Below are 20,891 nucleotides of genomic sequence, written 5' to 3'. Positions count from 1 at the left end.
TAAAGCTAGGGCAACCCCTTGGGAAACAACAGATATGGCCTCAATTTCTTGCCCACAAAACATACATGGGGAATATCTGTAACCACTAATATTTCTAATGTTTGGGTGCAATTTAGTTATTTTCTTGCGTTTTGGACTAAGACTAGGGCAACCCCTTAGGCAACAATAGAAATGGTCTTAATTTCTTGCCCATAGAACATTCAAAGGAATATCTGCAATCAATATTATTGCGAATGTTTGTGTGCAATTTATTAATTTTCTTGCATTTTGGACTGAAGCTAGGGCACACCTTGGGAAACAACAGATATGGCCTCAATTTCTTGCCCACAAAACATACATGGAGAATATCTGTAACCACTAATATTTCTAATGTTTGGGTGCAATTTAGTTATTTTCTTGCGTTTTGGACTAAAGCTAGGGCAACCCCTTGGGAAACAACAGATATGGCCTCAATTTCTTGCCCACAAAACATACATGGGGAATATCTGTAACCACTAAAATTTCTAATGTTTGGGTGCAATTTAGTTATTTTCTTACGTTTTGGACTAAGACTAGGGCAATCCCTAAGGCAACAACAGAAATGGTCTTAATTTCTTGCCCATAAAACATTCATAGGATTATCTGCAATCAATAATATTGCGAATGTTTGTGTGCAATTTATTAATTTTCTTGCATTTTGGACTGAAGCTAGGGCAACAACAGAAACGGCCTTAATTTCTTGCCCACAAAACATACATGGGGAATATCTGTAATCAAACAATTCAGACAACACAACATACGTAACGTGCAATAGCAACATCACTAAAAAACGTTCACTTCTGAGTCGAACCATATCTGTACAAATCAAGGATAATATTTCTGGCCTTTGTCTGAGTTATGCAAAATTGGCAAAACTTCTAATTCCTACCGGCCTCTGTGAATATCTGAAACTTATTGCTAGAGAATTGCACTCATTTTGGAGAAATGCTATGTCGATTACCAAATGGTTTCTAAGACCACACTGGCTATACATGACGCATGATTTGAATACAAATCAGGTCAGGAGGCAAGCTAAGTGAATCACCAAGCAGATAATTGTTGCCCAATTTAATGAATGCTATTTTATTTATTCTTGCTTGGTTTTTTATTTTTTAGATCTAGTGTTTCCTCTGCTCTGTTTGGGTTTACTTCAAATTAAAATGATTTTTTTTTTTTTTTTTTTTTTTTTTAGCACTGATGAGGCTTGGCGGAAGTCCTTTCCGAAATATATGTTTTTGTCCTTTTCGCTTCTTTTCTGTCCACTGGCTGATATTACCCTCGTTTTCTCAGCTATTTAATTATAATATTTATTTATTTTTTTTTTCTTGTTTGTCATATGCCGATGACCATCTTTATTTTCTATCTGTGAATAACAATAAATTTAGAATAACAATAAATAGAGAAAAACCGCAATCTCTCCTTTAACATGTTTCCTTGGGGTTTGAGTGATTAAATTGTTAGATTTTGTAAATATGTCTTTTAGACATTATTTTACTTCTATTTGTTCTTCCAGTACTTCGCTTTTTTCTTAGTGTTGTTGTTTATCGGGTTTCCAATATATAAATTAAATAATTAAATGAAATAGATATAAAACAACTATGGAGATTAGAGCAAAGAGAAAGCAAAAAAGCAGTAGTTACCTTGGTTTTCGTTTAGGTACATTGGCGGAATGTGAAGAAACCATTTTTTCCAGCTCCACTTGGAGAGGTCTTAGCAATCCTTCTACTTGTTCTAAACTTTCTTTGTCTTCCTCAAGAGGGGACAAGCGATGAAGAATCTGAAATAAATAATTTTTTTTTTACACTCACAATGGAAAATCAACCACCCATAGGAATTAAGTTCAAAGTCACTATTCTGGCAAAGTTTTAAAATGACTATTGCTAAAGGGTAAAATATATTTAAAGACCACATATAACCTACTATTAGAGGCACTGCTACTACTAATGATTTAACAGCAAGCCAGCTGCGGCCATATAGTCGCGCACGCTCCTCCTCCATCCCAATCTGTCCAAAGATTCACTATTTACCCCCTCCATTAAAGTTTGAATTCCCTTTGTTCGTGGTGCTTTGCCTAGTCATATTCAATGGTTAACAATCATTATCATTACAAAATATTCATTATTTTTCATTTTTCACCCAAACTATAGAACTGTATAATGCGTGGAATAGCATAAACAAACGGTAAATTTTACAGCAGCGAACAAAAACAAAGAAAAAAAAAAGAATGACAAAAGAAAAAGCGTGAGAAAAAAACTCACGATTGGAAAAACCTTAAGCCCGTTTTTATGCACTAAGATCTTACATATAAGATCTTTTTTTTTTTTTTTTTATTATTATTATTTTTTTTTTTTTTTTTATCTTTTTTTTTCTTTTTTTTTATTATTATTAATTCTCCAAAGAGAAGGCAATGCAAGAACACGGAGGACACATGTAAACACGGGAAAGAAATACGGTTTCCCAATTTTTGTTAGACAAGTTTGACTGGAGGTAGATGGCAACTGTTTATTGTGGCCGTTTCCTTGTTGCAATTGTTAACCAGCAATCCTATGTGGTTGACCGCATATCTTCTAGATATTAGGCTCGTTCTTTTGCACTAAGATCTTACATCTAAGATCTCACATCCTTCTGCAAAGATTTCCGTTCTTTTAACTCATCTTTGTTCTAAGATCTTACAGCTCACTGATGTTAGCAAAAAGTATCAAAGACGCCATCTTTCTGCCATATAGAACAATGATGAGAGAACTTTGATGATATACTCATCATTGTTCTTAGACCGCTGATCAGAGCAGAATGATGAAAGACGTTTGCAAAAGAACGCTATAAAATGTAAGATCTTAGTGCTAAGATTTCACTTTTAAGCGTTCTTTGTCAAAAGATGTAAGATCTTAGCACAAAGATGAGTAAAAGGATAGCCCTCTTGATAAGTCGGTGACGCGGAAAAACACGGACACAAACGGTATTTATTATTATTATTTATATTTCACCCATACTATACAATGCTTCACTTGGCGGAATCTTAGCAACCCCATTAACTTTCTTTCTATCCTTCTATCTTTCGCAGCCCTTCTACCTTTCCATACTTTCTTTGCCTCCCACAAGCAAGGATTAACGAAAAGTCAAAAACTAGGTTGTTTTTTGTTGTTGTTCTTTTAATCCCAAAATGGTAAATGTAGGAAAACATCAACACAGAGATTCAAAGTACTTTTGTTAGCGAATATCAATATCAAAACATAATCAATAGATCCAATTACGTAAACCGTAACTTTCACCCGTGCGTAACAAAAATAACTAAAGGCATTAATAATAAACAAAACAAGAAGGCAATACAACAAGTAAAACTATTCATTAAAAATGAACAATTAAAAATTGTCATTAGGTAAGTCAACCATAGGAATAGTACAGACGAAATTGCATTATTGTATAAACAAAAGGTTGACTTACTTGAGCTTTTCCCTTAAGCTCATTGTGCGTAAACATTGTACGTACAATTACAATGTTCACGCTTTACAATTTTAAATGTAAAGTGTTGAAAGTAAAGTTTGCCCGATGAAGTTGCACCAATTGCTTTAAACTTTTTTAGTATTTTGTTTTTAGTATATTGCTTCTAAAACCCCCCTTGGGAACCTGCAGCCTTTGGATTCGTAAGACAGGATGAAAATTGTTTGTATTCAGGATAATCAATATTGTTGCATATTGCACAGTGCACATCTTATTATTGATATATTGTAGGTGGAGGCAGTTCTTTGAGAATTGATTATCCGAATTCATGAATGAGAATTGATCTCATTCGGATGATTATCCGAATAAGAATTGATTATCTGATTATCCGGCAGTTCTTTGAGAACTGATTATTAGCGAATTTTTAATCCTTAGACAGTTGTTAAAGGGTCCTAAAACATGTTATTGGCTACATTTAATCTTCAATACTTATCAATATAAATCTCTGTTGACGCTAGTATTTACTAACGGTAAAGCACTACTTAATCAATCGTAGAATTTGAAACAGCAGATTATCACCTATTAGTTTTGTGATAACACAGACGCAAGAAAATTGTATCACCTTTTATTTCAAATTAGTGTGGAATAATTCTTATTTAAGAACTTATTTATCTACTTTATGTGCTGATGAGAACTGAAAACCTTCTGTGGAACATTGAGCGGTATAAAATCAAAAGTTCTATTAGTATGTCTATTTTACTATAAAATAAAGACCTTATTATTCTGCAAAATACAAACCAGAACAAAAATTATTATTTTGCCAAAATAAACGTCAGAATCGTCATCTCTATATTGAACAATCTCATTAACTTTTACTTAAAAGCCTCAAAATTTAATTACCTTTTTCCAAAATTAACGTCACAATCGTTATTTCTATATTGAACAATCTCGTTCACTATTATTTAAAAGCCTCAAAATTTAATCACCTTTTTCCTAATGAAAATAGCTGGTTTTATTTTATTTTTTTTTTTTTCACAAATAAAACCAGGTGTAGCCTACTTCAATAACTATCTCTACTTCTCAATTCTACTTGTATAACTATATAAAAGGAAGGAAAGGTAGTGCGCAAACATGACAGTTGTGAGAATAAAACAATCCCCAGTCCCATGTGAGTGGTAGTTTACTTTTTAAAAGCTATGAATCCTAAATCACAGGAGAGGGGGGTCGGTCTTGATTTTAAAGACGCTTCAGCCAGTAATTTAGCCAAAAGACCAGAAGTTTTACTTTTACTGGACGTTTTTGTCCTCTATTTAATATTTTCATATATGTTTGCGTAAATTATATCTGTATAAAATATATTTATATTTTTCTAAACCTTGAAGCAGAAAAAAATTACTAATAAAGACAATCATAGGAAGGAAAAGAGAGGTACAGCAAGAAAGAAGAAGCAAAAGACAGAGAGAGGGAGAGGGAGAGGGAGAGGGAGAGAGAGAGAGGGGGAGAGAGAGAGAGAGAGAGAGAGAGAGGGGGGGAAGAGGAAGAGAGAGAAAGAGAGGGGGAGCGAGAGAGGGAGAGAGAGAGAGTGAAGGAGAGAGAGACAAAGAGAGAAGGAGGAAGGGAGAAACAGATCGTTCTTTACTCAAGTAGCTTGGTAAACAAATTACCTTCATTTGGTCGAAATACTGTAATGCATGGTAAACAGGGCCTAAAAGCAATTTTGGCATATAATACTTCACAGCTTCCTTGAATCCATGACCAGCAGTTTGCAACTTATGCTGAAATACTTCTCGTTTAGATAAAAGATTGTTGAGAATCTCACGACAATTGGGGGAAAAAACATCTCTTGCATAACGCTCGTATACATCAAATTCGGCACCCTATAAATACATAAAAAAAAATCATGCATTTATTTTTGGCTGAAGAGACAAACGGATGAACGACATTATTTACAGAATAGATAAATGAATTAGATATCCCAATTTTTTAGATATCTCATTCAATCTCAGTTACTGTGCACTGTAAGACGCGTTAATCGAAAGGTTTCTCAACCTGCAAAACAACTCTTAAAAAGGGGACGCCATAATGCAACACGGTTCGGGCACACGTGTCCCTATAAAATGAACGGTTATCATTGACCAATTACACAGCAATGCTAACAACGTTAACAGGAAAAGCAGGTTAGTGTAAATCAAGAGCATCAAGTTATTAAATGTCCAGCCCTGCTGATCGTCCTTTTAAGAATGAACTTACCAAAAAGAATTTGCTAATATCTTTGAAATATGAAAATTAAGACCATTAGGCGTTGCAGCAATTCGAGGAGGAAGCAGTTTAACTACTTATGAGCTAGCGGCCTAAAATGAATGTATGAGATCTTTCGGTGTGGACAATATTATCACCAGAACTTTTGTCCGTTCCTTATTTTCCCAGATGGAAACAACGATTGATTTTTCCCTGGTTCATTTCTATGGCATATCAGGCCAAGGCAGGTATATAAGGATGGGCAGTGTAACCTTTGAAGCTGGTGGATTATCTAACTAACTCTTTAACCGTTTTAAATTGATTAGCTACCTGAGATAAAAGGACGAAATTAACACTTTGCTTTCGCTTTGTTCCTTAAAAAGGATACTGTGATTTTAAGTTTTTAATCGAACGAGCCATCTCCCGATATTCTACGACGACTGGTTCAATATTATCAACCCTGGCGAAGAAAAAAGGCCAATAACAACGGTGAATTATTATGCAATCATAATCATTAAATTCGGTGAAAATAAGAAGCTTCACGTTCTTACAAAAACTGGCTATATATGCCCGCAGGTTCTCATACATGAAGAATTCGTAGGTGCTAATTATCAATAAAATTATACCCCTTATCTGGGATATTTCATATTTTTTTTTTTTCAAACTATACGAATTTTCTTACTGTATAACCTTTGATGGGCAGCTTCAATTTTTTTTTTTTTTGCATGTTTGCATTCGGCGTAAAAAGCACTCTTTCAATGTTTATCCTGTTTTCACGTATCGATCTTTAGAATTTCGGTTACTACTGATAAGGGCCAGTTTTTATTTTTTGTTACTATGATCAATTAGATTTGGTTTACTGAATCGTAATAAATTCTGTATAAGTTTGACATCTCTAAGTAGGTGTAAGGGATAATGCTTGACAAACTGTGTGACACGAACACCTGATGATCTAACGGAAATATATTTAAGAAGGACGATATGGAACAAAGGTTAAGTTTCAGAGGAAATACCTTAGGAACACAAGTAAGCAATTTTATTTTAAGTTAATTTAGCACGTCATAAAAGGGGATAACTAGCGCTTAAATTCCAAGCAATTTGTTAGTTTTCTTTCAGAATCAGATAGTGATTTTAGAATTCCTGATTAGTTGTCCTATTTGATCAAACCAAAAACTGTTCTCATTCAAGTATGATCTGCGTTTAAGGCTTGGGAATTTAAAAGCAAGCTCAGTCTGCCCAAACGACGATCATGTTCCATACAACCACAGATCACTAGCACTCCCAGCTGAAGGCAGAAAATAAGGAGATCGGAACCTGTGCTAAGCGGACCAATGGTCAATATGCGAAAAAGTTAGTCTATAAAAAAAAATTTGGTCGGTAAAATTTAGCCAGAAAACTAAGACGTGATGCTACTAAACAGGCAGCAAGCGTCTCCAAAGAGAAAGCATTAAGTCAATAGTTATTTTCTTTTTTTTTTAGTAAAAAGGGAATATAACTTAAACCTTAAACGGGTTTTGGTGAGTCAACAACATGGTTTAAAGCAAAACGTAGTGCTAAACGAATTATTGACGAGAACAATATATGCAATATTTTTTCTTTTCCTATTGGTACCCTGCCCTCAACCCAGCTCCAAATGGGTACCCCTGTCACTGACCCAGCCGAAAATGGGCACCTGGAGAAATATGGGGGGGGGGATACAGTAAGAGTCGGATAAATCTGTACCTGCGCTACGCGGACCATTTGTCTGCCATTTGGACGTGAAATAATTTTTTTTTCTTTTAACTCGCCTGACATACTTTTCAGCTAGTTTTGGATAATATTTTGCAATAAGGGCTACTCATTCCCTTACGAAGGTATTTAAAGAAGGTGACTTTAAGCTAGCCTCCATGATTATGATCAATTATGCTTCTGTCACAAAACAGTGCATCTGGTACTGTTGACGTTACCTCTAGGACTTTCCATCATATTCCCTTTTCTGAATGCCTTCATGCTCACGTAAATGAAGTAGCGCGCTGCAAAAAGTCTTCTTTGAATAGGATGGAAAATTTTCTTATGAAAAGCATCTTAAGGAAATAGAAATTTCATGGGAGGGAGTAAGGGCGAAATCCAGAATAGATTGAGGTGGAGGAGGAAGTGCATGGCTCTATCGGGCTAAGGCGTCTTGGTGCTGTGATGAGTTATCAGCAGTAGTATTAGTAATCATTTGCATATCAAATGGTATTATGCATATTAAATGGTACTTTGGGCGTGTCACTTTCAAGAGATTTACTCGTGAGTTAGTGCTATTTCTTACTTAATCCTAAGAAAATTCATACACTGGATAAAATATTATTGTTTCATGAAAGGTTCAAAACCGTCCTACGTAAAGATCCGACTAGATATTCAGCGACCGATTATTGTCATTTTCCGCTGGAAAAGATTTCCATATTTAAAATCAAAATATCCAAACTATAGTCCTATTGTTTGTTTATTGACAATATTAAAAGGTTTAATCGTTTTTACAGTTTACTAACAGCAAAGAATGTTAGAGGAAAGGCATACGGAAAAAAAAATGTAGCGGATTCAATTTTGTGAGAATCAGAAATTTTTTTGCCTCCACCTTCAAAGACACAAAAGTCAAAGTGGCCCGATCTCCCCCCCCCCTCAAACAACACTTTCCCAGAAATGTTCAGCTCGATTCCCCAATAATGAGACAAAACAGCATAGATTTACCAAAATTATAACTTCGGAAACACCCATTTACAAAAAAAGTCCCACCCCCTCCTCTCTAACTCTTTAACCATATACACTGGAAAAGCAGTTTAATATCGTTATTTTTCTCCACAATTACAAGTTTCCCCCCGTAAATCCATGTATTCTCAACATTTGGCTTTTTACCGACGAAAAAAAAGCCAGGACCTTGAAATTAGTAGTATGATGCTCTTAGCTTCTGAGCTAGCCGAGCTTGTCGATAGCTCTGATTTTCACATTTCAAAACACGCAATTTTCAGCTCATGTAAGGTTCGCTGCAGTTCATTGAAAAATTTTGATTGCATATTCAGCTTCAAAGAGTCTATCAGAAACACTTAATTTTTGACCCAAAAACAGTTCAATTTTGTTCAAGCGATACTAGCCCATGTCTAAAATTCTAAGTGTTCTTATACTTTAAATAAAAAAAAGTATTAAGGAACTATGTTTTGTTTGAAATACAGTGATACAATATTAAGAAAATTACTGAGATGGTTATCCGAATAATTATTTAGGTGATGAGAGATGCATTTTAAATGGAACATTAGGGTAGGAACTGCTGTTCTAAAATATTTTTTGAACATTGTTAAATCTAACATTTCAAGCTCTTTCAACATTCTGGTGGTTTTCTTTTTGCATGACAGTTGCAGGTGAATTGTCCCGTCGCCACTGAGATCACTTTTAGTTGGTAAAATTTTACTTTTTTTGGTTTTCAGACGGGAGTTTGCGAATCACGAACAGAGGTGATTTTAGGGGGGACAGAAGGGGCACTTGCCCCGGGTGCAGACATTTAAGGGGCACAAAATTTCAAATAACTAATTTAACGGTTATAATTATTTTGTAATTTTTGAAATTTTGTGTTTATTAAATTACAGTTATCATTAAATGTAAGCAAATTAAATCCAAAATTTTCATTTTTCAAGGAACCTGGCTTTTTACAATTCCTATTGCGGTCCCTCTGTCCCCACTCTCTAGTTGATACATGCACATCACTTTAACGAATTCAGATTCTCGTTAGAAAATGTAAATACTATATTTTCTGGAACTGAAAAATAGCATTTAAGAACCCGATTTAATTTGGTTATAACTATCGAACAGATTTTCCGCTTTTTGAATTTACAAAGTACATTTTTTTGTTTTTGCTTCATGGAAGTAATTTCCAATGAATTTTTCTTTAATATTGAACCTCAAAAGTATTTGTATAGGCTAGAATTACCAGAAAAGTCTAAACTTTGAAGTCAAAAAGAAAACCGAAATAAAGCCTTTAAAACTAGTGAAATTTAATTTCCAAAGCCATCCTAAAATTATTTTGTTACAGAGACCAAAGCTATGCAATTTTGTCAAATAGCTCCCCTGTGTTTACATTACCAGCACAAATATACAGTCCTTTTTCTCTGTCTTGGAGAGAGTCCTCTTTCTCTGTCTTTCCTGTGTTAGAGGCAAGAGACTGGCCCTGACGAAAATGGCACCAACTGGATTTTTTTTGGGGGGGGGGCGGGGGGTCACAGAGCAACAACTTAAAAAAATTTTGTCCGAAAAATATCTTATGCTTTTCAATGTTACAACATTCAACTATTTTTTTTGTATTCCTAACTTCAATGGCAGATAGTCGTTGTCCCCTTCCTTCCAAGGAGTAGTCTTCAAAGCCAGTGATCTGACAAGATCAGCTCATATATCATCACAAAAACTTAGCCAAATCCATGTTGTATTTTAGCAGAAATGTTGTATATTAGTTTCCAAAGGACTAAAATTTCTGCTTCTTTTTAGAACAATGAAAGCTGAATACTACTGCCCTAAGCCTTGGTTCTGGCTTCTTGCACTGCTTTATTTGGTCATCTTTATATTTAGCCTGATTACCAACATATTTTTCCTCGCCAAATTCAGCTGCATCAGATACAACTCAACAATAGTTAACCGTATTATGCACGCACAAGTGATCATCAGTTTAATCAGCACAATCATAATTTTCCCATCGATGATAGCCTGGCTGATCCTGGACCAAGATCACTACTCTGTGTATTATGGTGTAACAATCGATTGGGCTCCTAGGATTTATAATGGAGTCACTATATTCCTTTCATTCGCGATGGCGGTATACCGCTTCATGTATATCTGCCATTACCAATGGTTGCAAGGATGTAACGAAGAACTCGTTGGATATTTCACAAGTTGCTTTCTTCTAATTGCTTCGAGCCTTGCAACTGCTCACGTTTACATACCCCAGCCAAATTCAATGACATATAGACTTGTTCGTCGTGTTAAAGTTATAGAATATACCGGATTGTCACAAATCATTATTTTATCATACGGTTTTACTTACATTTCAGCCATAGTTTTACTTAATGCTATTGCATCATACAAAGTAAAGAAAAATCCAAAAGCAAAGCGACTTAGCTATAATATCATAAGTCAATGTTCCTTTGACCCAAGACACCCGATACCACGCCTTGTTGCTGCAAAAGAAAACGTCCTATCCTCAAGCATTGTATTTATGTATATTATATGTAGCAGATTCCTGCTAAGAACTCTTAGTCTGCCATTTTTAAATGTTTATGGACTTGTTTTACTAAGTGCAATGCAACTGGTGTTGGGTATAATGTTATTTGCACCTTGTTTTGTCTATATATTATATAATGTGAGACTATGGGAGGATTATTCAAGATATTTAAAAAGCATACTTGAGTATCCTTTTCAAAATCATTCCATTTCGAGAAGACCTAGAGCTAATAGAAATTTAGCGCAAATTATATGAATGAAATTATTCAATAAAATATTATCAACTTTCGCATGGAAAATTCCCAAAAAGAAGGTGATGTGTCCAAAATTTTAAAGAATTTTGTTATTTTTAGTTTCAGTTTTACATGGGTTATGTTGTAAAAATGCTTTATATAATATATAGAAATTAATATATTTATATTGATTTTTATAATATATTTACATATATTATAAATCACTTATATTTATATTATGATTTATATAATATATTTATATATATATTATATATATAAATAAGGTGCAATATATTTATTGCAGACAAAACATGCACCTTGTAGACAAAACAAGGTGCAATATATTTATATATATTGTATAAATCACTTATGCACGCACAAATGATCATCAGTTTAATCAGCACAATCAAAATTCTCCCATCGATGATAGCCTGGCTGATCCTGGACCAAGATCACTACTCTGTGTATGATGCTTTTTCTTCCTTTTCCCTTTTGTAAATATACAGTTCCCAAAAATTAGGATTAAATAATTTTTAGTAGCTTTGTATATGTTACCGTGAATGTCGAAATTCACCAGTGAATGTCCAAAATACCTTTTTTTTCTCCTTGGACTTAGTCAGCGTTGACAGTCAACTTTTTCAGTTTTATTCAAGGTTTAATGGCGATAGGTTTGGTTTTTTACAAATTTCTGAGATTTATAACCTAATTTAACCTAGCCTAACCTTAACGTTTTCCATCAAAGCTTGCTTAAGACTGAAAAAGCTGATTCGCAAAACTAATTGAATCCAGGTAGAGAAAAATGAATTTCGGACATTCACAGGTGAATGTCCACATTAACCAAATTTCGGACAGTACATTTGTGCGCACAGTATTAGGGATTTAGTGACTTCATATAAATAGAGATGTCAGCAGTGGTGTCACCACAAAAAATTAAGCGAGTTGGAGGAGCAAAATATATTTTTCAATATCTAAGGGGGGGGGGGGCAAACTTATTGTTTGTTTTTTCAATTTTTTCAATTAAAATACAAAAAAAAGGTATTTTCAATGAAAATATCCTTAAAAAGATATTTTTCGAAATCTAGCCCCCCCCCCCATAATTGGTGCCATTGGATGACCGATCGTTAAATATACACAAATTCGTATCCTCAGTTTTTAAGTTGAATCTCGGATATGTTCATATTTTTTTAAAAGATGGAAATTTAATAATCCTTTAGTGTCTTCAGAATAAACGTTTTTGTTTTGGCGAACAGATTAACTTCCACGAGCCACAAGAGTTTATTGAACAATAAGGTGCATGAGACATTAAAACATTCAGTAAAGAAAGCAAGCTCTTTGAAGTTCAAGGCGGAGTGAATTTTGCCCTTTTAAACAGGAGAACCAAAGGAAGCTTCACTCCTTAGAAGCTCCCAACATAATTGAAAATTTGAGGGAGGCCTATTTTTATACTGGCAAACATAGGCTACATTTAGTTAAACGATGTGCTCTGAAACGGCCTTTTAAATGTTTGGAAGACCCTCCCCTTTTACCCATGTTTTCTTTTACATCCAAGCAATTCATTTCAATGGAAAGATTAAGAGAGCTGATAAAAATTCTTTTTGGTGCGTAGTTACTTTAATTATAACTACGGGTATTCATAAGAATTCAATCTGATTGGCTCTCCTGCGTGAATATTTTAAGCCGATAAAAAGAACGAAACGTTTTTTAAGTCACAAGGTTTTTTTACAAGTAGTTCCTCGATTTTTCTCTGGTAATATTAGAACAGCTGTTCAAATGAATTTAAAAAAATAATCAAATGGATTTACTGAAAAAAAATGCATTGTAAGTTTAATATACATATGCTGATATTTATTCCTTAAAATCTAAACTAATTTATGATTTCTTAAAGCTATAAAAATGAAAACATTTAAAAGAATTTTTTCAGTAAAGTACAAATTATATTCTGGCTTTTAGAAAGCATAGGGGGTTTAGTAAGTAAGTAAGTAAGTAAGTTTATTTGTAACCTGCAATATAAAATAAAAGCAGAGTAAAAAAAAAGTAAACAAAATAATATTATCCACAAGGAAATAATAAGGAAAACACACCATAAATAACTTAACAATATCCACAGAAACACTAATCTAGAAAAAAATAAGTCAGGGGGTCACTGGCACATATCTTCCTTGGAGTATTGGTCCTCAGATCCTTAGCGATGTTGTCAAGCAGCACTAGAGGGTTAACAATTAGAAAACGAGAAATAATCTTGGGATCTCTGTACCACCTTGGTAAATATCGAAGGAATTTAAAGTATTTAAAATAGCCTTTCATTAGCTGAAGACGGTCTTTTTTGTGCATTAGATGCTGCAAACCGGAAAGAAAAAGAATTGCAGGAGAACAAAAACTATGGTAAAGTTTACATAAGCCTCGGCGGCTGTACCTCCCTCTTAGGCGAGATTATATCATATGAGAATGGAAAGCACTGCAGAGCACTAGCAACCAGAGACGAGCATGTAGTCGAAAGTGTATCAGAAGAAGTAATCCCAAGCCATTTCAACTTTGAGACACACTTGAGTAGCATTGTACCCACATGTAAAGGAGGAGCAGGGTTGGAAGTAATTAACCACAAAAAATCGCATTTTGAAGCATTTACAGAAAGCCCAATCATACTCAAAGCATTAATCAGAATATTTATGTTCTTTGTGAGGCCTGACCTAGTATGACTAACTAGCAGAACATCATCAGCATAGGCAACGTCACTAACAGCAGTATTTTATAAAAACACAGTAGGAGACAGCATTCGCAAACAGGCCGCAAGCAGAGTTTTAAAAATATATGGAGACAGCACACCACCTTGCCTGACTCCCTTCTTTACTGAGATAGGCTCGGATATATAAGACATCCATTTTAACCAGACCAACGAATTGGAATGCCAATATTGTGGAACTTTTACGACGGAAGAATTGACTCCTGCTCTAACTAAGTAACAAAGCGCTTGCGAATATACAACGTTGTCAAAAGCGCCTGAGCTATCAACCGAGCAAAAATAAAGTCGCCTCTTTTGTGTTTTTGCCGAGACTAGCAACTGACCAAGTATATGATGTGCTTGAGAACAACCAAAACCGGCTCTGAACCCAACTTTAAAATAAGAAAAATTACATTTAATCACAACTTAAGGCAGTATAGCAAACTCGAACTGGTTGATCAAGAAGCAATAAACTGTAATGTGTCGATAAATGGGACTTTGATCTGCATCCTTTTCCTAGTTTAGAATTCATTTTATAATCCCTAAAAAAATACTATCTGCAACGAACAACTAGGCTGAATAAATCTAAAACAGGAGCTGAATTTGTGTTAACAGTAATGGACACTTAATGATGAAGTGATTGTAACACAGACCATCCATATCAGGAGCACTTGATTTCTTAACATTCTTAAAAGCCCGATAGATATCACCACTAGAACAGTATATGGACTTACCGAATGAACACGAGGAACAGTATTATGCAATAAGGAAGAAAACATGGACTGGATAGAATGTTTAAATGTAGAAAAAACACGAGTAAAATCAGCAACAAAATCACTGATTTTGATAATCGAAACGGTAGCAGGCACACACTTGCTGCTATTAATTACATTAGACCAAGATTTCCGATTCGAGGGGCAATACAAACCGTTCAGGCGGGCTTGACGCAAAGAAGATCTAAACTGACGTTTCGAATTATGCTTAATTTTAAATACTTCACCAGACTTAGGCCGATCACAAGCAATCCAAAGATGAAGCCAAAACCTCGTACGGTGCTTAGTTTTTTTCAAATCTGGACACACATTCCAAAAGAGTTTTATGTTGTCCACTTTGTAATGGTCAATAGGAACTGCAATTGAAGCAGCTGACTTTAAACAAGGCATGATCTGGTATTAGAAACAATTTAAATCAATCTTAGCTGTCAGCGACCTTACAGAGGTTTGTAAAAGGTAAAAAGGTACTTTTAGGCTTGATAATAACGAGCAAAGAACATATAAATATACTTTAGAATTAACTCGTTTACAAATTGGCGCATCAAGCCATTTACTATCGTAAGAAAAACAGTTTTAAGCCATTAGAGCAGGTGACTTAGTTTCATAAGTTAAATGCAAGTGATCATCCTCAATTTTATCATCCAAAACAAAGACAGGAGGAACCACGAGAGATCCCCCTGAAACTATAATATGACCAAGGTTTGATCTAGAACCATCACGCTTATGAATGTAGGTAAACTGTTTATCTTCATTGACTAACTGATAGCCACTAGGCAAAGCATCAAAAAACAGGTGACTTCTTTCAGATTGGGACAGAAGATTGGCATTAATATCACCAGCCAAAATCCAATTTAATCCCTGATTGGTCACTCTTAGCAGAAGTGTCCTGAGTCGCTTACAAGAACCCGCGAAGACAAATAGGGAAGAAATGTTCTTGCGATTGCATGGCATATAGACATTGATGAGGACCATATTACCACATTTTATTTCCAGTAAATTATAATCAGAAGAAATAAGCTCAGGTTTCATAGTGAGGCGAACTAAAGTTGCAAGGCCCCCAGAGGGTGGACCGTGCGTTTTTTAGCTTCACGTAAAAACGTGTGGTGGGTGGGTGACCGTTTAAAAGTATGTCTATTGGTCTTAGTGGAACAATGTTCCTCTCGAAAAACTATATAATACTCAAGAAGCTCATGAACGTAAATATCTTTGGCTTCAGTGGTGATAGGTGAAACACAGTAATATCTTATACCACAAGCCATCATTTTTTATCCTTAATCCGAGCTTTTTTTAGCACTTGGTATTACAGACTACATGAAGCATGATCTCCCCCATAGTTCTCACAGTTCGGGGTTTTAACGCATGGATTATCACATGTGCTACGATGTCCATCAGCGCACCATGAACACTTTTGATTAATCGATGGGAGTAGGAAATTTCCGACAATATGGTTCGGTGATAGACAACGTTAGCATCTAGGAAGTAACATCTGAAAACCTCTAATTTTAAAAAGCTCGTATCCCAAACACAAACCTTCATTTATAGCTTTGTTTTAGGCAGCATCATCTAGAAATTCAAGGCGGAAGGAGCTGGAACTTCCAATTTTAGTTGCATCAACGAGACCAGGAATCATATTAGTCAGGTCTGATTTTTGCTCAACAACAGGGATGCTACTCGCAAAACCAAACACTTTTTGATTAAGGACATTAGTGGATACGTTTAGCTGACTAGTTATAGCGGTGGCGAGAGATACGGCTGATGCTTTATCTTGGGTATGGACTACCCACCTTTTCCTAACATGATCAGATCTCACACTTACGATACCATCATGACCTTCCAGGGTATCAAGGGTCTCTTTGCGCTCAATAGGATCTTTGAGGTCAATTGGTTGGTTTTTTAGAATAACTGCATAGGACGTTTTGAAGAGACGGTACATTCTTGCATTAACGACGGAGGGCATCCAATTGTTCCAGGCAGGAGAGTGCTCACACACTCAGACAAAATGCATAGCTCAGACAAACAGGAGTTTACACGGCAACTCAACGCACAAAAAGCATCGACAGGAATAAGTGGTACTTCACTAAGGTGGCGGATAACAAAGACTGGCAGACCAACATCATCAGCATCATACTTTGCAATAGTATTAATAATATCTGTGACACTATTAATAAACGCATTTGTGACCTCTCTCTTAGGATTAACTTCTCAACGGTAGCAAAAATGAGAGATTTGCCTCCTCACTTCCGAATTCTGTCTAAGCGGGAAAAATTTACATATGCGTTTTAAGAATATCTGGCAAAACCATGTTTTTGATGCTGTTTTGGATATAATTCAGAACATGTCAGTAAACGAGCATTCCAGCGGTCCACGCCATCAGCACCGAATGCTGAATACATGCAGAATGAAGGAACCTAGGAAAAAGGGAAGTGTAAGGACCCCCTCAACTGTCCCCTACAATTTACAAGTAACTTAAAACTGGTAGGTACAATGCATCGCTGGTTGGACGCTCCTTACCCAATTCTGATTGTTCTCAGCATGCTCTTTAATGGTAGGGAATCAAAAATGGTATTATATGAAACTTAAACATCCGATGGCGCCGAGAAAAAAGATGGCGATGGTGAAAATACCCAGGGAAAAGGGCTTTTTCTAATAGTTGGAGAAGGTCATACAAACACTACTTGAGGAAAAATCTATCTTCAGAGGGTAAACAACAACAGGAAAAGACCTCAAAATAATTCAGAAACTTTTTCAAGTTACCAGCAAAGATGCAAACTCAGACAGAATAGCATAGAATATACTATAGATGGCATTTTATAGATGAGTTTAGAACCCTACTAATGTTAATTTCTGCTCGTTTTGAGTTTGACCCCGTTATTTATTTTAATTTCTGCTTGTTTTTGGTTTCATTTATTTATTGATACTAATTTGTAGTAGTTGTATGCTTGGTAGGTTATTTGATTCTATTTTTGTTGATTTTTGGTTTAATGTTCTTTACTCTTTTTTTTTTTTGAAAAACTAATTTTGTGGAAAATTTTTTTTTAAATTAATTTATGTTAGTTTTATATTGACATATTCATTTTCAGGAGAAAAGACTGAACCTCTTCTAAAGTTAAACAACCATCCCTTCCATAAAAACCTTAAATACTCCCTAAGCATAACTTACAACCCTTTTCCTAATCTCTGGGGTTTGTTTCAACTCCAAACGCCTTGTTATATGATATTTAGACTATTTTGAATAGAATGGCTATCTCAAAATTTTTATTAGATGCATTTTGGGACAATACGACGGGTGTGTGTGTGTATGGGGGGGGTAGCTGCCCTCCGATCACTTTGACTCTTAAAAAGAGCACTATAGCGTCTGATTACCAATCCAATGAGCCCCCACCGAAGTTTATATGGCCATGCTTTCTATAGAAGATATGCCCCCAGGGCATAACTTACAGCCCTTGCCCTGAGGGCTGGGGGGATTTGTTATCCTAAAAAACATAGTTTCCAGACATTTCAAAAACGTTGAACAAAATGGCTATCTCAAAACTTTGATTGGAAGTGTTTGGGAAAATGATGGGCGTGAGGGGTCATTTGCCCTCCAATCACTTTCAACTAATAAAAAAGGAACTAGCCCTTTCAATTTCCAATCGAACGAGCCCTTTTTGAAGCTTCTACGAAAAAACTTTCTATAAAAACCTCGTATGCCCAAAGGGCATAACTTACGACCCTTGTCCTGAGGGCTATGAGGGAGAGTTGTCATCCTCAGTAAGACATAATTTCAAGACCTTTCAACTACGTTGAACAAAATAGCCATGTCAAAACGTTGATCGTAACTGTTTGGGGAAATGATGGGTGTGTGGGGGGGGGGGGGTCTTAGGGGTGATTCTCCCTCTGATTACTTTCGACTTTTAAAAAGGGCACTAGCCCTCTCAATTTCCAATCAAATGAACCCTTTTGAAGTTTCTACGACAACGCTTTCTATAAAAACCTTATATGCCCCTAGGGCATAACTTAAAACTTTTGCCCTGGGGGCTGTGGAGGGTTTGTCGTCCTCAAAGACACAATTTCTGGACCTTTCAACTACGTTGAACAAAATCTCAAAATTTTGATTGAATGTGTTTGGGGAAATGGTGGGCATGAGAGGGAGGTTAGTTGCCCTTCAATCATTTTCGACTATTAAAAAGGGCACTAGCCTTTTCAATTTCCAATTGTATGAGCCCTTTTTGAAGTTTGTACGACCACGCTATAAATAGAAACCTTATATGCCCCCAGGGCATAACCTACAACCCTTGCCATGAGGGATGTGGGGGCGGGGGGGGGGGGGGTTGTCATCCTCCAAGACATAATTTCCAGGACTTTAAACTACGTTGAGCAAAATGGCTATCTAAAAATTTTGATTGGATGTGATCAGGAAAATGGTGGGCGTGAGAATGGGGGTTAGTTGACCTCCAATCTCTTTTGACTATTAAAAAGAGCACTAGCCCTTTCAATTTGCAATCGGATGAGCCCTTTTTGAAGTTTCTACGACAACCCTTTCTATAAAAATCTTATATGCCCCCGGGGCATAACCTACAACCCTTGCCCTGAGGGTTGTGGGATTTGTCATCCTCAAAGACCTAATTTCATAAAATTTAAACTACGTGGAACAAAATGACTATCACAAAATTTTGATTGGATGTGTTTGGGAAACTGGTGGGCGTGAGAGGGGGGTTAGTTGCCCTCCAATTACTTTTGATCATTAAAAAGCACACTAGCCCTTTCAATTTCCAATCGAATGAGCCCTTTTTGAAGTTTCTACAACAACACTTTCTGCAAAATCTTATATTCCCCCATGGCATAGATTAAAGCCCTTGCCCTGAGGGCTGTGGGGGGGGGGGGGGTTCATCCTCAAAAGACATAGTTTCCAAAACTTTCAACTACGTTGAAAAAATAACTATCTCAAATTTTGATTGGATGTGTTTGGGGAAATTGTAGATGTAAGAGTGAGGTTAGTTACCTTCCAATCACTTTCTGCTATTAAAAAGGGCACTAGCCCTTTGAATTTCCAATCGAATGAGCCCTTTTTGAAGTTTCTATGACAGCCCTTTCTATAAAAACCTTATATTCCCAGGGCATAACTTACAACCCTTAATCTGAGGGTTGAAGGGGAGGGGTGTCATCCCCAAAGACCTAATTTCCAGAACTTTCAACTACGCTGAACAAAATGGCTATTTCAAAATTTTGATTGGATGTGTTTGGGTAAATGGTGGGCGTGAGATGGGGGTCGATTGCCACTCACTTACTGTCGACTATTAAAAAGAGTAGTGGCTATTTCAAGTTTCAACCGAATGAGCCCTTTTAGGAGTTTTAATGAGAACGCTTTCTATAAAAATCTTATATGTCCCCAGGGCATAAATTACAACCCTTGCCCTGAGGCCTCTGAGTGGGTTATCATCCTCAAAGACCTAATTTCCAGAACTTTCAACTACGTTTAACAAAATGGCTATCTCAAAATACTGATTGGATGTGTTTAGGGAAATGGCGGGTGTGAGGGGGGGGGGGGAAGTTGCCCTCCAATCACTTTCAAGTATCAAAAAGGGCACTAGTTCTTTGAATTTCCAATAGAATGTGCCCTTTTTGAAGATTCTACGACAACGCTTTCTGTAAAAACCTTATATGCCCCAGGGCATAACTTACAACCCTTGCCCTGAGGGCTGTAGAGGGAGTGTCCTCCTCAAGGACATAATTTCCAGATCTATAAACTACGTTGAACAAAATGGCTACCTCAAAATTTTGATTGGATGTGTTTGGAAAAATGGTGGGCGTGGAAGGGGTGTTACTTGCCTTCCAATCACTTTTTGCTATTAAATAGGGCACAAGCCCTTCCAATTTCCAATCGAATGAGCCCTTTTAGAAGTTTCTACAACAACTCCTTCGATACGAAGTACCCTGGTCTAAAGGATAAAAAAAAGAATACATTGTGCCAACATCGTTCTTTACTTAGCCAGCGCTATTGCGCTGCCTATGATTATACCACAATTATTTATATGGGAAAACCTGAAGTCTTATCAATAAGCTAGTGCGCAGTTGGTGGATCTTTAGCTGGGTCTCAGGCCAACTAGATGATACGTGAATGTTTTAATTTAGACCACCGACCAGTGGCCAAGAGATTATATTCCGCTAATTGGACCTTGCAGCTTATCCCAAGACTAGGCAATGCTCGAGAATGCCTGCACTGAATTGTTCTTATCTGGCAGGTAAGCATTTAATAAGAGAATGTCGCCA

The 20,891-nt window shown here is 36.1% G+C and overlaps 1 protein-coding gene across 2 annotated transcripts in view; it reads right to left on the bottom strand.

Annotated features, from left to right (window-relative positions):
• The window catches only part of Sos (Son of sevenless guanine nucleotide exchange factor), a 157,282-nt gene that overhangs the window by 63,789 nt on the left and 72,602 nt on the right, over positions 1-20,891 (bottom strand). For both annotated transcript variants that reach the window (XM_089090363.1, XM_089090362.1), the window contains exons 8-9: positions 5,121-5,333; positions 1,659-1,795 (exon numbers count right to left, since the gene is read on the bottom strand). In XM_089090363.1, coding sequence (XP_088946489.1) covers positions 1,659-1,795; positions 5,121-5,333 — 350 coding nt within the window. The remainder of the gene's footprint in view (positions 1-1,658; positions 1,796-5,120; positions 5,334-20,891) is intronic.

This window comes from Artemia sp. Qi Xiang Cuo, chromosome 6 (genome assembly GCF_049724085.1).
Source record: "Artemia sp. Qi Xiang Cuo chromosome 6, ASM4972408v1, whole genome shotgun sequence".
In the NCBI taxonomy this organism is placed as follows: Eukaryota; Metazoa; Arthropoda; class Branchiopoda; order Anostraca; family Artemiidae; genus Artemia; species Artemia sp. Qi Xiang Cuo.
This window is presented reverse-complemented; position numbering and strand designations above follow the sequence as displayed.